The following is a 16,384-nucleotide window of genomic DNA, read 5'->3' as shown; positions in this document are numbered from 1 at the left end:
TGCAAGGGAGACAGAGCCAGGGCCGGCCTGAGGCAGGCTCACCTCCGCCTCCCTGAAGTACTCACCCAGCTCCAGAAAACAGTCCAGGGCTGTGGGACATGGGGCCCTCGCAGGAGCCTCAGTCTCGAGTTGGGTGATTGAACTCACTGCCCTATCCCTAGTGCCCAGGGCTGGCACGTAATAGACACTCAATAAATATTTATTTACTGGTGTGTCACAGCTCGTGCTTTCTCTCATGAGATCTGCCCTGACAACCCGATTTAAAAATGCCTGTCGCCCTCTCCCCATACTTCCCGTCTCCCTTATCCTGCTCCACATTCCCCTCCTTCCCTGTAGCACTTCCTGCCGTCTACACTCTATATAATTTGATTTGTTTTCTGCTTCTCCCTATGAAGAGCAGAAGTGCCAAGGGCAGGGTTTTGTCTGCTTGCTCACCGATGTTTGCCAGGCCTGGGAGTGGTGTCTGGCATATAGAAAATACTTTTAGTGAATAGCTGTGGTGTGAACGCCAGTCCAGGCTCTGAGCGCACATTGGACAGGACCTGTGAGCCCTTAAGCAGGACAGATAGGTTTATCAACACCAGCCCTCCTTCTCCAGCGGAGCTCAGATCCCTTCCCTATGCTCAACCCGAACACAGACCAACAGGTCTACAGCTTCCACTTCTGGCCTGTAGTCTCTAGTCCACACAGCAGTGAGGGAGCCCATTCAAAATCTGAGTCAGGGCTCCTAGCCTGAGGGATCCGGGGACTAGGTCATTCCGGTAGGGCTGGCTCAGCGTCCGGGGCTAGGCCCTTGTTCCAAGACAGTCCCGTAGCGGCGGCAACGTTTAAGTGACCGCGGAGGACGCACGGGGCTCGGGGCTCGCAGCCGAGGGGCAGCGGAGGGGCGGTATGTGGCGGCGCCTCCCCCTCGGCCCAGAGCGGAGCTGCGGGAAGAGCCGCAGCGCAAGTCGCCGGCCTAGGTGAACCGGTAACTTAACTGCCATCCGGTGACGACTCATTTGCATAACAGTCATATTTGAGGTCCACAGCCGTTTGTGGGCCTGCTGCGCTACCGTTTGAAGTGGAGGGCTGACCGGGCCGCCTGAGGGGTGCAATGGTGACTGCTTGCCCTTGACAAGGAAAGTGAGCGCTCCTGCTCTTCGCACGTACTCGTTTCCTCGAAAGCGTTCTGGTGGTTTAACCCCTTTCTGCGGCATGCATCCTTGTGCAAGAGGCTTTCCCATGAAAGTGTCTCCAGGTAACGGAGAAATGGGCGTCTCCGCACATTTACAGCCTAGTAAGGCCGGAACCACACGATTTTTTACCAACAATACTCACAGTTCGGTGGTATTGCAAGGCTTTGATCAGCTTAGAATAGAAGGATTGCTTTGTGATGTGGCCCTGGTATCAGGTGATGGAGAGGAAATCTATCCCGTTCACAGAGTTATGATGCATCTGCTAGTGATTATTTCAAGGCTATGTTCACAGGTGGAATGAAAGAACAAGATTTAATGTGCATTAAGCTTCATGGGGTGAACAAAGTTGGTCTGAAGAAAATAAGTGACTATTTACACTGCAAAACTTTTTCTTAATATGGATAATCTTCAGGACACACTTGAAGCTGCCAGCTTTTTACACACTTTACCTGTTTTGGACTTCTGTAAAGTGTTTCTTATTTCAGGAGTATCTTTAGATAACTCCTGAAGTTGGGAGAATAGCTAACACCTATAATCTTATAGAAGTGGGTAAATATGCCAATAATTTTATCCTGAAGAATTTTCCTGCATTATTGAATACTGGGGAGTTTCTCCAACTCCCTTTCGAATGGCTTGCCTTCGTGCTTTCCAGTAATAGTCTTAAGCACTGTACTGAACTTGAGCTCTTCAAGGCTGCCTGTCGCTGGCTAAGGTTGGAAGACCCTCAGATGGATTATGCTGCGAAATTAATGAAGAATATTAGATTTCCACTAATGACACCACAGGACCTCATCAATTACGTGCAGACAGTAGATTTCATGAGAACGGACAATACCTGTGTGAATTTGCTTCTGGAAGCTTGCAATTACCAAATGATGCTGTATATGCAGCCTGTGATGCAGTCTGATACAACTGCCATTCGATCCGACTCGACACACTTGGTTACATTAGGAGGAGTTTTGAGGCAGCAGCTGGTTGTCAGTAAAGAATTGCGGGTGTGGCCCTGGCTGGTTGGCTCAGTGGTAGAGCGTCGGCCTGGTGTGCAGAAGTCCTGGGTTCGATTCCTAGCCAGGGCACACAGGAGAAGCGCCCATCTGCTTCTCCACCCCTCCCCCTCTCCTTCCTCTCTGTCTCTCTCTTCCCCTCCCGCAGCCGAGGCTCCACTGGAGCAAAGATGGCCCGGGCGCTGGGGATGGCTCTGTGGCCTCTGCCTCAGGCGCTAGAGTGGCTCTGGATGCAACAGAGCGACACCCTGGAGGGGCAGAGCATCGCCCCCTGGTGGGCAGAGCGTCGCCCCCTGGTGGGCGTGCCGGGTGGATCCCGGTCGGGCGCATGCGGGAGTCTGTCTGACTGTCTCTCCCCGTTTCCGGTTTCAGAAAAATACAGGAAAAAAAAAAGAAAAAGAATTGCGGGTGTATGATGAAAGGGCACAAGAGTGGAGGTCCTTAGCCCCCATGGGTGCTCCTCGTAACCAGCATGGCATTGCTGTCATTGGAAACTTCCTTTATGTAGTTGGTGGTCAAAGTAATTATGATACAAAAGGTGCTGTTGATACAGTTTTCAGATTTGATCCTCGGTATAATAAACGGATGCAGGTTGCATCATTAAATGAAAAGCACACGTTTTTCCACTTGAGTGCCCTCAAAGGGCATTTGTACGCTGTTGGGGGACTAAATGAAGCTGGTGAACTGGCCACAGTGGAATGTTACAATCCAAGAATGAATGAGTGGAGCTATGTTGCAAAAACGAGTGAACCCCACTATGGCCATGCAGGAACAGTATATGGAGGCGTGATGTATATTTCAGGAGGTTTTACTTATAAGACTTTCCAAAATGAGCGCATGTGTTTTGACCCAGATACAGACAGATGGACACAGAAGGCTCCAATGATGACAGTCAGAAGTCTGCATTGTATGTGTACAGTTGGAGACGAGCTCTATGTCATTGGTGGCAGTCACTTCAGAGGAACAAGTGGTGATGAATATGATGATGTTCTAAGTTGTGAATACTATTCACCAACCCTTGACCAGTGGACACCAATTGCTGCTATGCTAAGAGGCCAAAGCGATGTTGGAATTGCTGTATTTGAAAATAAAATCTATGTTGTAGGTGGATATTCTTGGAATCGTTGTATGGTAGAGATTGTCCAGAAATATGACCCAGAAAAGGATGAGTGGCATAAAGTTTTTGATCTTCCAGAGTCCCTTGGTGGCATTCGAGCTTGTACTCTCACAGTATTTCCACCTGAAGAACACCCTGGGTCACCGTCTAGAGAATCGCCTCTCTCGACACCTTCAGATCATTCCTAGGACTAAGGTGTTAAATCTTTGCAGTGTGTAATGGAAGATCTTGTTCTTCCCCTTCAGTTGAATCTTCCAACGGTTCGTTGACTTATTAGATAAAAAGGTAACTGATGTTATCTGTATTGTTTGACTTAGTATGTTTATCAAATGGTTAAATGCATTCTAAAAATATTCAACAGAGAAAGCTGTTTTAACAAATGTAAAAAGATGTGTAAAAAATGTTAGTTGTCTTTTGGTGTTATGTAAGTCAAATTATAGGTGATTGTAGTAAATGTATAATTGTGTTCATCTTTGACTGCAAAACATTGAAGGGAGGCTGCCAGCACTAACCTAAGATAATAAACAGAAGGCTGCTGAGTAAAAAAAAAAAAAAAAAAAAAAGGAGTGGGGAGAGGGGAGGGGCACAAAGAAAACCAGATAGAAGGTGACGGAAGACAATTTGAGTTTGGGTGATGGGTATGCAACATAATCAAATGTCAGAATAATCTGGAGATGTTTTCTCTGAACCTATGTACCCTGATTGATCTATGTCAGCCCATTAAAATTAATAAAAAAAAATCTGAGTCAGGTCACCCAGCACAGTTACTGGAAACCCCGCGAAGTCCTTACCAGTGTGCAGGGTCTGATGACATCCGTGCAAGGTCCTATGACATCCCGGTCAGGCTTCATTGCCACGCTCATTCCATGCTGGTCATGTGCCCTCCCCACCCAGGGCCTGTGATACTGTGCTTCCCTCTATCTGGATGGCTCTTGCTGGTCTTCTGCACCTTCAGGCCTTGCTTAAATCCATCCCTCTCTGACCGCCTCTCTCCCTACCCCCTGCTTTGAGTTCCATCTTAGCACTTATGACCACCTGACAGCAAACTGCCCCTTTACTGGCAGGTTGTCTGTCCCCCCCAACCAGAACTCAAGTTCCCTGGAGCAGCAACTTTATCCACTGCAGGACCCCCCGGCAGAACAGCGCCTGGCACTTAGTACGTGCTCAGTTAATAAACATCTATCTCAATGTCCCCGCTCTCCCCCATCACCTGTCCAGTCTCACAGCCTCATTTTTTATTCTCTTTTGGTCCTTACACCAACTCTTTGTTTCTGTGAAGGTTTTATGTGGCAGGCCACCAAAGAGCTCAGAGGGCTCCAAACCATGGCAGGCAAGTGGTGCAGGCAGTCAGGTCTGGGCTGTGGGCTAGCATCCTGGCTTTTGTACTTGTACCCCATCCTTCCTCCCCCTCCCAGCTCCTAGCCCCACACCTGGCGCATAGCAGGTACTCTGTGACATTTGCTACACAGATGCCACTGAATGGAGCTGAATGGGAGTGAGAGTTTGAGCAAGTCACCCCACCTCTCCATGCCTCTGTAGTAACTGCCTCACAAGGCGAATGAGTTAGTGCTCGTGAAGAGCTTAGCACAGGGCCAGGCATTCACCAGCCTCTCCCGTGGGGGCTCCTGTTCTCCCAGGGCTCACAGGGCTCACAGGGAGAACAGTCAGTGCCTCTGGGTTCCTCCAGTTCGCCTCTACCCCATGGCCTCTGTCCAGGTTCCACCCCTAAGCAATCGCCATCAGCATCACAGCAATGAGCTAATCGCTGACATCGTGGAGAGATGTCCCCGCATGGCCTCTTACCCTGTGCAGCCCGTTTCTTCTGTAGGCAGGCAGGGAGGCGGACTTGGAGATGAGGGGGTCTGAAAAGAAGGACAAAGCAATTACTAGGGGCTTCAAGCTGGGGGCCCCTCTCCCTGAGCTCATCTGGCTGCAAATGGCCAATACTACTTACTCCACAACCCAATAATATTCCTCAACCCCGGGGCAAAGGGGCCATAATTGGAGACCACCAGCTCCTTCCACGGCTCTCCAGGCTTACAACTGACCATCTTAGCGGTGCCTCACCATGGCAGAATGCTAGGCCCACCAGAAGCACCTATTCCTATGGTCTTCTGGCCTTGTCCTGCACACATCTAGCCTCTTGAGATGGACACCTGTCCTGGCTACAGGGTGGCTCTGGACAAAGCCGTGCCGTTGGAGCTGAGCTCGGAACCCAGGCAGGCATGCTCTCGCCTTGGGGGGAGAGTGCACACTCTTTCCCTCTGGGAGCTATCGGGCATGTCAACCCTGGCTCTAGAACCAGACATCGTGGCCCAGCAGCTGGCAAACACATGGGGGAGGGGGAACTGCTGAGATGAGGACTGTGCTGGGACCCCCACACTGCATACTCATCCCAGCTACGGGGGACCTGTGGCGGACTCAGCTGGCCCTCACAGGACACCAGGGGCTGAGGGAGGGTGGGCAGGACATACCACTGTCAGCCAGGTAGTGGGACCGAGGGGCTGCAAGAGAGAAAAACCAGGGCTCAGTGTTCATGGGGACAGACAGACACGGTGGGTAAGACAGTTCAGGGGGTAAGCACACATGACTCCCATACCTGGGCCCCCCAGGCTGGAGGGGAGGAGGAGCCTCTTTCCTTACTTCCTTTCTCACTGGGCGGTAATTATACTTGTACCCCATCCTCCCTCCCCCTCCCAGCTCCTAGCCTGGCACCTGGCGCATGGCAGGTGCTCTGTGATATTTGCTGCACCGATGCCACTGAATGGAGTTGAATTTTGAGCAGCACTGGTGGTGTACCGCACTGAGCCATGGCAGGGGTTAAATCCGTGCCCCTCAGTGGTCAAACAGGGAACCCGGCTCCTCAGCTTATCTTGGCTCTGCCATTAGTAGCTACCTCACTTCTACACGTCACCTAACCATGCTTCTGTTCCTCATCTGTAAAAGGCGGAGGGAGGGTGACTGCAAAGAATATATGACATGATACCAGAAGGTACTAGCACAGTGTGGGGCACATACACAACACTGAATAAAACTGGCTTTGTCGCAGTCTCTCCTGCCCGCCCCCCCTATCTTTGATCTCTAGAGCCAGGGTGATTATCCTTGATTAGGTTACTATTCATCACGTATTGACAAGTATGTCGAGGTGATTATTCTTGACATGGTTATTATCCATCAGGTATTGACTTGAGATAGGATTTCCTGGCAGGACGGGCTCCCACAGGGGTAAGATAAGAGGAGGCAGACGGAGCATGCGTGCGCCCGGGAACAGGGAGATTACAGCAAGAGGCAAAGCACTTGTGTCCCTCCAGTGAGAGGAGGCTCCCTAGCTCAGGAGGTAGCCCCTTATACCCCTGAGCCATTCAAATGATTAGAAGATGTTTTTGTTTACATTGAACCCGACTGGAAATCACCCCAAGAAGCAGAAGTGACAGCTCAGGGACCAGTGTGGTCTTAGGGAGCGCCCCACACAGCCCTTGGCAAGTCTGTATTCTAGCACAGACTTGGAGGAGTTCAGATTCATTGACAGGATAGGGAGGAAAAGCCCCCGCCTGGCGTCCTCCAGGGCAGTGCTTACAGCCATTGAGGGACATCTCGTAGCCGGAGGTGTGCAGGGCCTCCCGGCTGCTGGTGGAGCTCCTGGGCGGGGTCCAGGGGTCTGCGTACGAGCTGGACTGGGCCTTCATCTCCTCTTTCAGAATCAGCCGGCCAATTCCACTCTGGAGCTGGGGTGGTGGGGGGGAGCGAGCGGAAGTTAGAAGGAAGCCGAGACCCTGAGATGGAACCGGCGTGGGAAAGGCTGAGTGGCTGGTCTCCCTGTAGCGAGCCTCTGTCATTCCTGCCTTCCCCGTGTCCCTCCCTCCTTGCAGCACCCGTGTTTTCTTTTGGGACTTCATCTCCCTTTCACGAGTGATCCTGCGGTCTGGGTGGGACTCTGACGGTGGGCACAAAGAGCAGGTCTGGTCAGCGACAGGACTGCATTGCCCTGGCCACAGTGATTAGTTCAGTGACGAGCTGATGGCTCAAGCTGGGTTGGCGAGAGCCTTCCCGGGAATCCTATTGGGGTTTCCTGACACCCAGTTTTTAAACAAAAATTTTTATTTGGCCCTGGCCGGTTGGCTCAGTGGTAGAGCGTTGGCCTGGCGAGCGGGGGACCCAGGTTCAATTCCCGGCCAGGGCACACAGGAGAAGCGCCCATTTGCTTCTCCAGCCCCCCCCTCCTTCCTCTCTGTCTCTCTCTTCCCCTCCCGCAGCCATTGGAGCAAAGATGGCCTGGGCGCTGGGGATGGCTCCTTGGCCTCTGCCCCAGGCGCTAGAGTGGCTCTGGTCACGGCAGAGCGACCCCCCCCCCCCCGAGGGGCAGAGCATCGCTCCCTGGTGGGCAGAGCGTCGCCCCTGGTGGGCATGTCAGGTGGATCCCGGTCGGGCGCATGCGGGAGTCTGTCTGTCTTTCCCCGTTTCCAGCTTCAGAAAAAAAAAATATATATATTTTATTTTTTATATAGAGAGGTGAAATTCACATAATATAAATGTAACCATTTCAGAGCGAACAGTTTAGTGGCATTTAATACAACCACCATCTCTATCTAGTTCCAAAACATTGTTATCACTCCTAAAAAACCCCCTGTACCCGTTAAGCAGCCATTCCCTATCTCCCTCTCCTCCCCGTCCCTGGTAATCACCCATCTGTGTTCTGTCTCTACGGATTTACTCATTCGGGGTATTTCATGTAAATGAGATCGTACAATACTACATGAGCTCTTGTGTCTGGCTTCTTCCACCAAGCATCATGTTTTCGAGGTTTATCCAAATCTTATGGCTGAATCATGTTCCACTGTGTGGATAGACCACTTTTTATCCATTCGGGAACTGATAAACATTTGGGTTGCTTCCACGTCTTGGCTATTGTGAATAGTGCTGTTAGGACCCTGTGTGCACATATATTAGACTGCTGGGTTTTTTTTTTTTTTTTTTTGTATTTTTCTGAAGCTGGAAACGGGGAGAGACAACTCCTGCATGCGCCCGACCGGGATCCACCCGGCACGCCCACCAGGGGCAACGCTCTGCCCACCAGGGGACGATGCTCTGCCCCTCCAGGGCGTCGCTCTGTTGCGACCAGAGCCACTCTAGCGCCTGGGGCAGAGGCCAAGGAGCCATCCCCAGCGCCTGGGCCATCTTTGCTCCAATGGAGCCTCGGCTGCAGGAGGGGAAGAGAGAGACAGAGAGGAAAGAGGGGGGGTGGAGAAGCAAATGGGCGCTTCTCCTGTGTGCCCTGGCCGGGAATCGAACCCGGGTCCCCCGCACGCCAGGCCGACGCTCTACTGCTGAGCCAACCGGCCAGGGCCTCGACTACTGGTTTTGAAATCCTCTGCGTATATATTTAGAGGTGGAACTGCTGGGTCACGTGGTCATTCTACACTTGGTGTTCTGGAGAAACTGCCCAACAGTTTTCCCAGCAGTGGCACCACTTTCCCTTCCCACCAGCCACGCGGGAGAGTCGCGGGCACCCGCCTGCCACGACAGGACAGGAACCCGCGGAGCGCGAGGCCGGCGCAGAGGCGAGTCCGCGCAAGAGCAGAGAGACGACTTCCTATGACAGTTCTCTGAGCAGCGGGATCTCGTAATCCCTAAGCTCAGCCTACCATCTGACTTTTCAGTTATGCCGTTTTTTTTTCCTCCATCAAAAAAGGAGTTTGAAAGAAAAGTGGGTTTGAATCTGGTTCCTGTCCCTCGCCAATGCAAAAATCCTCAGTAACACACCGTTGAAGCACTCAGTGGTGCAGCCTGCTCACCTTGTGCATGCTGCGGTCAAAGTCGTCCTCCTCCCCTCCAGACGAGAACCTTCTGGCCCGGGGCACTGCCAAAGGACAGCTAGGATCAGCTCCTGCACATGCTCCCCACTTGGCCTGCTCCCGGGGGAGGGTACAGGGGGGGCAGAAGAACCCAGCCAGGTGGGGGTTTCCCATGCGCCTCCACTTCCTAGCCGAGTGGCCCTGCACAAGTGCGTTTGGACGGCCGCTCCGCCGTGGGCCTCCCTGTGTGGAGATGCCCAGCCTCCCTTCCCATTCTTGGGCTGTGAGGCACATATGAAGCTAGCTGCCCGAACAGAGCTAATGAGCCACGGTGTTGGGACTTTGCCTGACACTGGAGAGAGAAGTCCTCTTTCTGCCAAGAGTAGGAGGTAAGCCTGGACCTACTGGAGCTCATTCTGCTGCGATGAGGGCAGAGCCAGCCTGAAAATGAAGCCACCCAACCCAGGGGACAGGACAAGTCCTGGTGACGTTCATGACGTTCATTCACCTCTAGATTCAGCTGTGCCACAAAAACTTTCAGTCACGTGACCCAGAAAATCCAGATTTGGCCTAAGCCATTTAGAGTTGGATTTTCTTTATTTTGTTTTGTTTTGTTTATGCTTTTGTGATTAAAAGTTTTATTTAAGATCCCCCTTCCACCACCAGATCACCTGATGGGCGTGGTCCTTCCTGCCTGTGCAGCCTCTGAACACTTACCTGTGTCTTACGGACACTGATCACTGTGCACTTTGGGTTATAGTAGTGTTGGTGTCTTATCTCCTTTCTAAACAGAGACTCCTTTGAGGGTGGGGAAGGGGGTCATCTCAGCTCCTCAGAAGCTTTGCTTAGAACAACATTCAACCAAAGGTATGCATTGAATCAAAACGGCACTGGATGAAAGCTCCTCTCCATACTTGAAGAGACAGCTTGGGATGCCTGATTGGCTGGGGTTGCACCTTGAGGACCACTAAAAGCCCTTGCCAGGGTGCCTACAGCAGCCTTCCATCTGCCTACAGCCTCTCTTTCCAATCCTCCACACTGTTTTCTACCCTACAGCCAAGTGGTCTCTTACAAACACAAAGCTGATCATGGCATCACTTTGAATGGCTTTCCACTGTTTAAGAGAAGGACCAAAACCCATACGGCCCAGTGGGATCTGGCCCCTCACCACCTCCTTCCACCTGCTCTGGGCTCAGGGTGAAGCTAACAGCCTTTTCCTTCCCCCGTGGAGCCCACCCTCCCATCTTGGGTCTTTGCAGATGCATCTCTGCTCTGTTGGCTTGCCGCCTCCTCACCCTCCTGTAGCAGCCGAGTCCCCGCATCTGAGAAGATCTGGTCGTCTCCTAGGCTGGAGAGCATGCCCTCTGACCTCCTGTGTATCACCTCCCCTCTATTTAAGACCTGTGTCTTCTCCACAAGGGCAAGGTCATGGTCTTGTTTGCTTTGCTTCCCAGTGTCTCCCTAGGGCCCATGGCTGGCCCTCAGTGTTTGCCAAATGAATAAACGAACGACCGTGTGAAGGAGTGGGTGACTGTCCTGGCTCCCTGGGTCCCTGGTGTAAGTGACAGGGCTCTGGCCTTGGCTCCCCTGTGGGGCACACTACCTTTGGGGGACCCGTGGTAGGTCCAGTACTCAGACTCTGTGGCATAGTAGGGGTCTGAGGAGTAGGCTGGACTGTACTTGGAGGCCTGGCTGATGTCCTCACTTGTTTTGCTTTTGGTTGCTGTTGACAAATCACCTGCAAAGGATGCAAAGAGAGAGCGCTCAGGGAGGCAGAGTGTTCTAGGCTGTTCTCCATGTCTCAGCCAGGCTGCAGCCCAGGGCAGTGAGGCCACTTAGAGGCCCACGTCTGGGACAGGGAGCACCTGCGCTGGAGAAGCACTGCGGCCACGCCCGCATTTGACAGTTGGGGATCTGAGCACCAGAGAGGACAGGGGCTTGCTCAGGACCACACAGCAAGTTTGACCAGCACTGGATCGGACCCGAACCTCAGGGCCCCTCCTATCACGTTCCATGGACTCCCAGGTGTGCTCCTAAGTGAACACTGAGGCCGTGGCTCCTGCAAGTCAGAGCAGACACGTCCCAGGTGAGCCTAGCCCTTACCTTCCTTACCCTCTAGAAGCCTGCCTGTGGATGCAAGCCACACCCTGGGGACTGCAGGCAGGGCCATGCTGCATGTTGTTAGGTCAACCTTCTCACACTGAAACGCCAGGTCCTTCCTGGGGAGATTATGATCGAAGGAAGGAGCACTGGACAGGGAGCCACTCAGTGGTAACAGTGAGCAAATCCTTCCCCTCTCTGTCTCCGTTGCTTCATCTGTGAGCACTGGACTTGGTCTGTTGGCTCAGGTGCCATCCGGCTTCAGGCTTCTACGTGAATTTCACAACAGGGGTGGGTGACCATCAAACCCATCGCAGGCACACAACCTCCCAGGGCAGTGGCTTCAGCACACCCCAAAGCCTGGCTGGAGGCTGACCAGGGCAGAGAGGGGGCTAGGGAGGGCGCACAGCCTCACGACAGTTCCTCAGGAGGGAGGCTGCAGGGACGAACTCCAGGCTCCGGGCAGCAGGGCAGCAGAGGGTCCTGATGGCCTCGGGCAGCTCGGGCCGTGCCCCTCCCCCGCAGCACTCGACTCCAAGGCTTTCCAGTCCTCTCTGATGGGGGTCCCGCCCCAACCAACCTCATTAAGCCATTTCACCCCCATCTTGTCCACTCAGTCCCCCTGCATCCCAGACTCCCAGCTTTGGCGCTGCCTCTCAGAGCCATCTGGAAGATTCCATGCAGTCCTGAGGGGACTGGGATCTGGGGCCCTCTTCTGGATATAAAGTCAAACTAGCTTGGTCAGGGTTGGTGACTTTCTGTGGCCACTTGGGCCACGTGGTATGTCCTCTGCAGCCACACACAGATGTGCACATGCTTGCAGACTCCCCTGGACCTCGGCCCAGCCCCCTCCAAAATCAAGGATGCTTGTCTGAATTATCTGGCCCTAAGTATCCAGAGCTACTATTTACACGTGTGCCGTCCCTCCCACCAGCTCAGGGAGTTCATATCCCGGCCCAGGGCTGCTTCCGCCGGCTCCATTTTCCACCAGCTCTGTTATCGCACTAGACCTGTGGGCGCGGGAGGTGACAGGGTGACAGCTGCGTCCCTGCATCCTCAGCTAGGAGACGTGCTTATTCAACTGAGGCTCAGTAAGTGCTTCTGCGAGAACCGCCAGGTCTCAGTGATGAACGGCTGAGTATCAAAGCCCTGGGAGCGTCTCCCAGGGGCACGTTGACAAGGCTGACTCTGACCATGGAACCCAGGACACCAAGCTTAGGGACAGGGTTTGGGAAGAAGGTGGCAATGGATTTAGGGAATGAGGTCTTCCTTTCTCTTTTATAACATCACCAAACTCTTCTGCAGTGCCACCTGGAGTGACTGGAGGAGGGCAGTTAATAGGAAGGACCGAGGTGCAGCCTCGCATGTGTCCTTCTTGGTGACGCATGCAGAACCATCTGCTCAGGTGTTAACTGCCCCACACCCCCTGCCTGGCCGTGCTCTCTCTGCCTCTGACCATACCATGCCGCTTGTAGATCGGGGGTTTCCGGTAGATGTTACTTTCTCCAGCTGCCAGACAGACCCAGAGGGGACAGCAGGGAGGAGAGAGAGAGAGAGAGAGACAGAGAGAGAGACAGAGACAGAGACAGGAGAAAAGGAGACAGCAGTCGGTCAGTCAATCTCAGAAGAGAGAGATGGTCATCAAGTTTTCCCAAGGGTCTACCATCTCTCCCCAGTGGACTTCCTCTCCCAAAGCTGAACTTCCAACCTCATATCATCAGATGCCAAGAAAGGTGAGGAGAGAGGAATGGGTGGATTTAAATGGTGCTGAGGGAGGGACTTGGGGCTTGAATGGTGAGCATGCAGTTAAAAGGCGGTGCGTGCTCAGCAGGACCCTGTGCAGGAAGGTGTCCCCAGCCTCCACCCAGTAGCCGTGCCTCATTCCACATGGAAGTCCCAGAATGCTGCAGCATGGTTCAGCATTATCTCCCCCCTCCGAAAAAACAGACAGGATGGGAGCTTTCTGAGACGGATGAGAAAGGTGTAGATGAACAGCAGGATGAGCTCCTAGGGAAAAGTGAGTAGGGAGTGAAAACCTGAGCTCAGCGTTGGGAGAGTAGTCTAGGCCCGGCTCTGCTGTCACTCAGGGTGATCTCTTGTCCAAATCCCATCTAGAAGGTCACCTATCACTGTCCCTCGGCCTGACCAACTCTAGCCACACTGACCTGCTGCCAGTTCAGTGTCTACTTGCTGTTCACTCTGCCAGGATGTTTTCCCCTGAAATCTTCACAAGGATGATTCCCTATCATTTTTTGGCTTCAATGTCACCACCTCCAAGAAGTCCTCCCTGACCTCACCTAGCCCAGCCTCCCCCACACCCCAGTCACTCTATTACATACCGCTTTATTATGTTTACAGCACCTACCATTACCTGAAATTATCCTTTTACTTATTTGTTTACTCATTTATGATCTCTCTCCACACATCAGAACATAAACACCATGAAGGCAGGAGCTGGGCTGGTTTCGGCACAGCCAGAACCTCAGGGTCCAAACCAGTGCCGGGCCGTACAGAAGGGATAACAGAAGTTTATACATCAGCAGCACGATCAAGATTCAACTCTTAAGAGTTTGATGCAAAAGTCCCTGAACTTCAGCCTGACTACTGTTGTGTCTCATCACGGTCCCTGGACATAAGAGACATTTCCCTGGACTTCCTGGCGGTCCTGACCAAGGCTGACTCTGTCAAGTGAGTGGACTAAAGGCTGTGGGTGTGCCGGGGCTGGAGGGTGGGTTAGTTCGGGTGACCGGTTAGGGAGGGTTCCCAGGAACCGCTTCTCCATGGTGCCGGAGCAGGGAGCAGGGTGCCCGGCGACCCCACGAAGCATGCATCCTTGCCGGAATCCGGGCTGGCGGCCTACCTGGGATGTGAAAGTGCTTGGGAGCCTGGTAGGAGGTCGGAGTGGAGGACCTCACATCTAACTGGCTATGGTATGGAGAGCTCCGGCCACTCTCGGGCCCTGGAGCGGGCAGGCAGTGGTCCCCAGGAAGAACAGAGGCAGAGAAAACAGGCATTAATGCAGTGGCAGGCGAGGGGCGATGGCGTGGCGGCAGCAGGGATGGCGGGGACGGCTGCGCGCATGCACTGAGTCTGCAGAAACTGGCCCGACTTTGTTTCCCGCTTCCTCCAAAGTCAGATGCGGTGGTGGAAGGATATCTCCCCAAGCTTCAGGGGGCATCTCCACCCCTTCCCCACCTACCCCTCCCTTGACTGCTCTGCTGGCTTCACCCCTAACCTCGGGGCTGGCCTGCCTGGCCCGGGTGGGGCAGGGCTGCTGAGGACGGGCAGGCCCAAGCATGAGGCCCGAAGTGTCTTCCCCAGCGAGGGCCTTGGGCTGCCTGCCACTTCCCTCTCCTAGCCACTCACCGCCCATTTTCCCGCAGCTGCTCTTCCTGTCCCCTGCCAAGGGCACCTGCAGGGACTCAGTGAGGCCCAGCTGGCCACCTGGGTGGCCACAGGCCTGCAGAGGCCACGCTGTGATGGAGATCTCGGGGAAGCCCTGTTCTGTCTCTGTGGCAGGGGACATAAGCTACTGGAGCGTCCCCCTGGCTCGCCCTGTCCCTTTGGGGCCTCCCCCTTCCTTACCAGAGCGGTAGTAATGGTGAGGCGAGCGGGAGAAGGTGGGGGACATGCCCTGCCGGCTGTAGGTGGGGGAATCGATGTATCCCGGGCTGGAGGCCCGTCTCTGCCGGAGGTCCATGTTCTCGTAGATGTCCTGGGGGAGAGAGGGGGGCTGTGAGCAAGGCTCGCAATTAGGCGGGCCTGTGGCCCAAGGAGGTGGGGTGGTGGTGAATGACAGGGGATCCAGATTCTAGGGGCTGAGACATGGTGCTGCCCTTCTGAATACAGGGACCTGCTCCTTGGGTCACACGCACAGCCCAAGGAAGGGTGTAGAGAGTTTTCGGGGCCTTCACCCAAGACTGACAGGCCCCTGCATGGAGTCTGTGGGTCAGGTCCCTGGCATCCTGGCCGCGGTTTCCACCCTTTATGCCACCGCCCCTTCCTCCTGGTCATGCTCCTGTCTCCCTATTGCTGCCCTGGTTGGGTCAGGGGCTCAGGTCCTTTGGGGGGCTGGGGAGGGGTGAAATCAGGGCCTATTTGGTCAACCTAAAGGGACACCATTATAGAAAAGGTCTCCCCAAACCAGCTAATTACCTGGGAGTAGGGAGATAACATTCCCAGCGACTTAGAAGCGAGGAGTTTGAAGGCAGTCGTGGAAGGAGAGAGAAGAGGGTGAGAGGGAGGGACAGAGAGCAGTTAAATGGTTAAGCAAAGAGAGGGCCTTAGCTGCCCCTTGGCCTCCCTGTCCAGATAGCCCCTCCCTTGAGTCCCAGGTATCAGCCATCCTGACAGGTGACAGGAAACCTTGAGATTATGCCCTCTTTTTTGCAAATGGGAAACCCAAGGCCCAGAGAAGGAATGGGACGGCTCAGAGCCACTCAGAGAGGAAGTGGCAGGGTCATCACCTGGACTCAGGCCTCTCCACGCAAGCTCAGAGTCATTTCGTGACCCTTCCTTGTCCCTTTACCAGCTTATGATCCCTCTGTGGTTCATGGGGACAGTGCCCAGGGTAGGGGATCCAAAGGTGGGGCCAAGCCAGGGCCATCTCCGCCCTGCGGAGAATTAGCTTCTGCCAAACATTGGGTCCCTTTTGCTGGCACATTTCAGGGGCTAGAACTCTGAGAGTCTCAGCACCGGGTTCTCACATCAGATGGAAGCCACTCCCTTTTATAGATGACAGGGACAGCGGTGGGACAGGGACGGGGACCCAGATCTGTGCCTTCGTCTGCTCCAAATGGTCTCAGCTCAAGAGTCTGGGATGGGATTAGAAATCTCCCGGAACACTGACTGCCGGGACCTCCAGGGTTGTGGCCACCCTGCCTTCTCCAGAGAACACTTCCTCTTGTCTAGCAAGCATTTCATTATTTCAAAAGCCATCTGATGGCTGAGTTTTTCTAAGAGTTTCTCTGTTGCTCTGAGCACAGGGACCGAAAGCCAGGTGCAAACACCAGAAGCCCAACTAGCCGGGATTATAAACCCAAATGGCCATTAAGCGTGGCAGGGGATAGGAGCCATGGGCTGTGTGTAAAATTTCTCCACTGTAAGAAAAACAATAGTTCAAGTGGTAAGTAATTACAGGTTCTCGGCTTCAATGCTGGGGTTCTCAGGGAGCAGTGGGCATTCGGGAACTGG

The 16,384-nt window shown here is 53.8% G+C and overlaps 1 protein-coding gene and 1 pseudogene across 3 annotated transcripts in view; one reads left to right on the top strand and one right to left on the bottom strand.

Annotated features, from left to right (window-relative positions):
- Positions 1-16,384, bottom strand: part of ABLIM3 (actin binding LIM protein family member 3) — a 106,055-nt gene that overhangs the window by 6,062 nt on the left and 83,609 nt on the right. The window contains exons 12-20 of one of the 3 annotated variants that reach the window (XM_066344424.1): positions 15,347-15,376; positions 14,777-14,906; positions 14,052-14,150; positions 12,653-12,700; positions 10,695-10,829; positions 9,092-9,156; positions 6,877-7,024; positions 5,774-5,803; positions 5,103-5,161 (exon numbers count right to left, since the gene is read on the bottom strand). In XM_066344424.1, coding sequence (XP_066200521.1) covers positions 5,103-5,161; positions 5,774-5,803; positions 6,877-7,024; positions 9,092-9,156; positions 10,695-10,829; positions 12,653-12,700; positions 14,052-14,150; positions 14,777-14,906; positions 15,347-15,376 — 744 coding nt within the window. The remainder of the gene's footprint in view (positions 1-5,102; positions 5,162-5,773; positions 5,804-6,876; positions 7,025-9,091; positions 9,157-10,694; positions 10,830-12,652; positions 12,701-14,051; positions 14,151-14,776; positions 14,907-15,346; positions 15,377-16,384) is intronic. The other 2 variants (XM_066344422.1, XM_066344423.1) reach the window with 2 other exon arrangements.
- Positions 6-3,518, top strand: LOC136376044 (kelch-like protein 9; annotated as a pseudogene).

Source organism: Saccopteryx leptura, chromosome 6 (assembly GCF_036850995.1).
Source record: "Saccopteryx leptura isolate mSacLep1 chromosome 6, mSacLep1_pri_phased_curated, whole genome shotgun sequence".
Classification (NCBI taxonomy): domain Eukaryota; kingdom Metazoa; phylum Chordata; class Mammalia; order Chiroptera; family Emballonuridae; genus Saccopteryx; species Saccopteryx leptura.
Note: the sequence above shows the minus strand (reverse complement) of the source record. Positions and strands in the feature narration are given on the sequence as shown.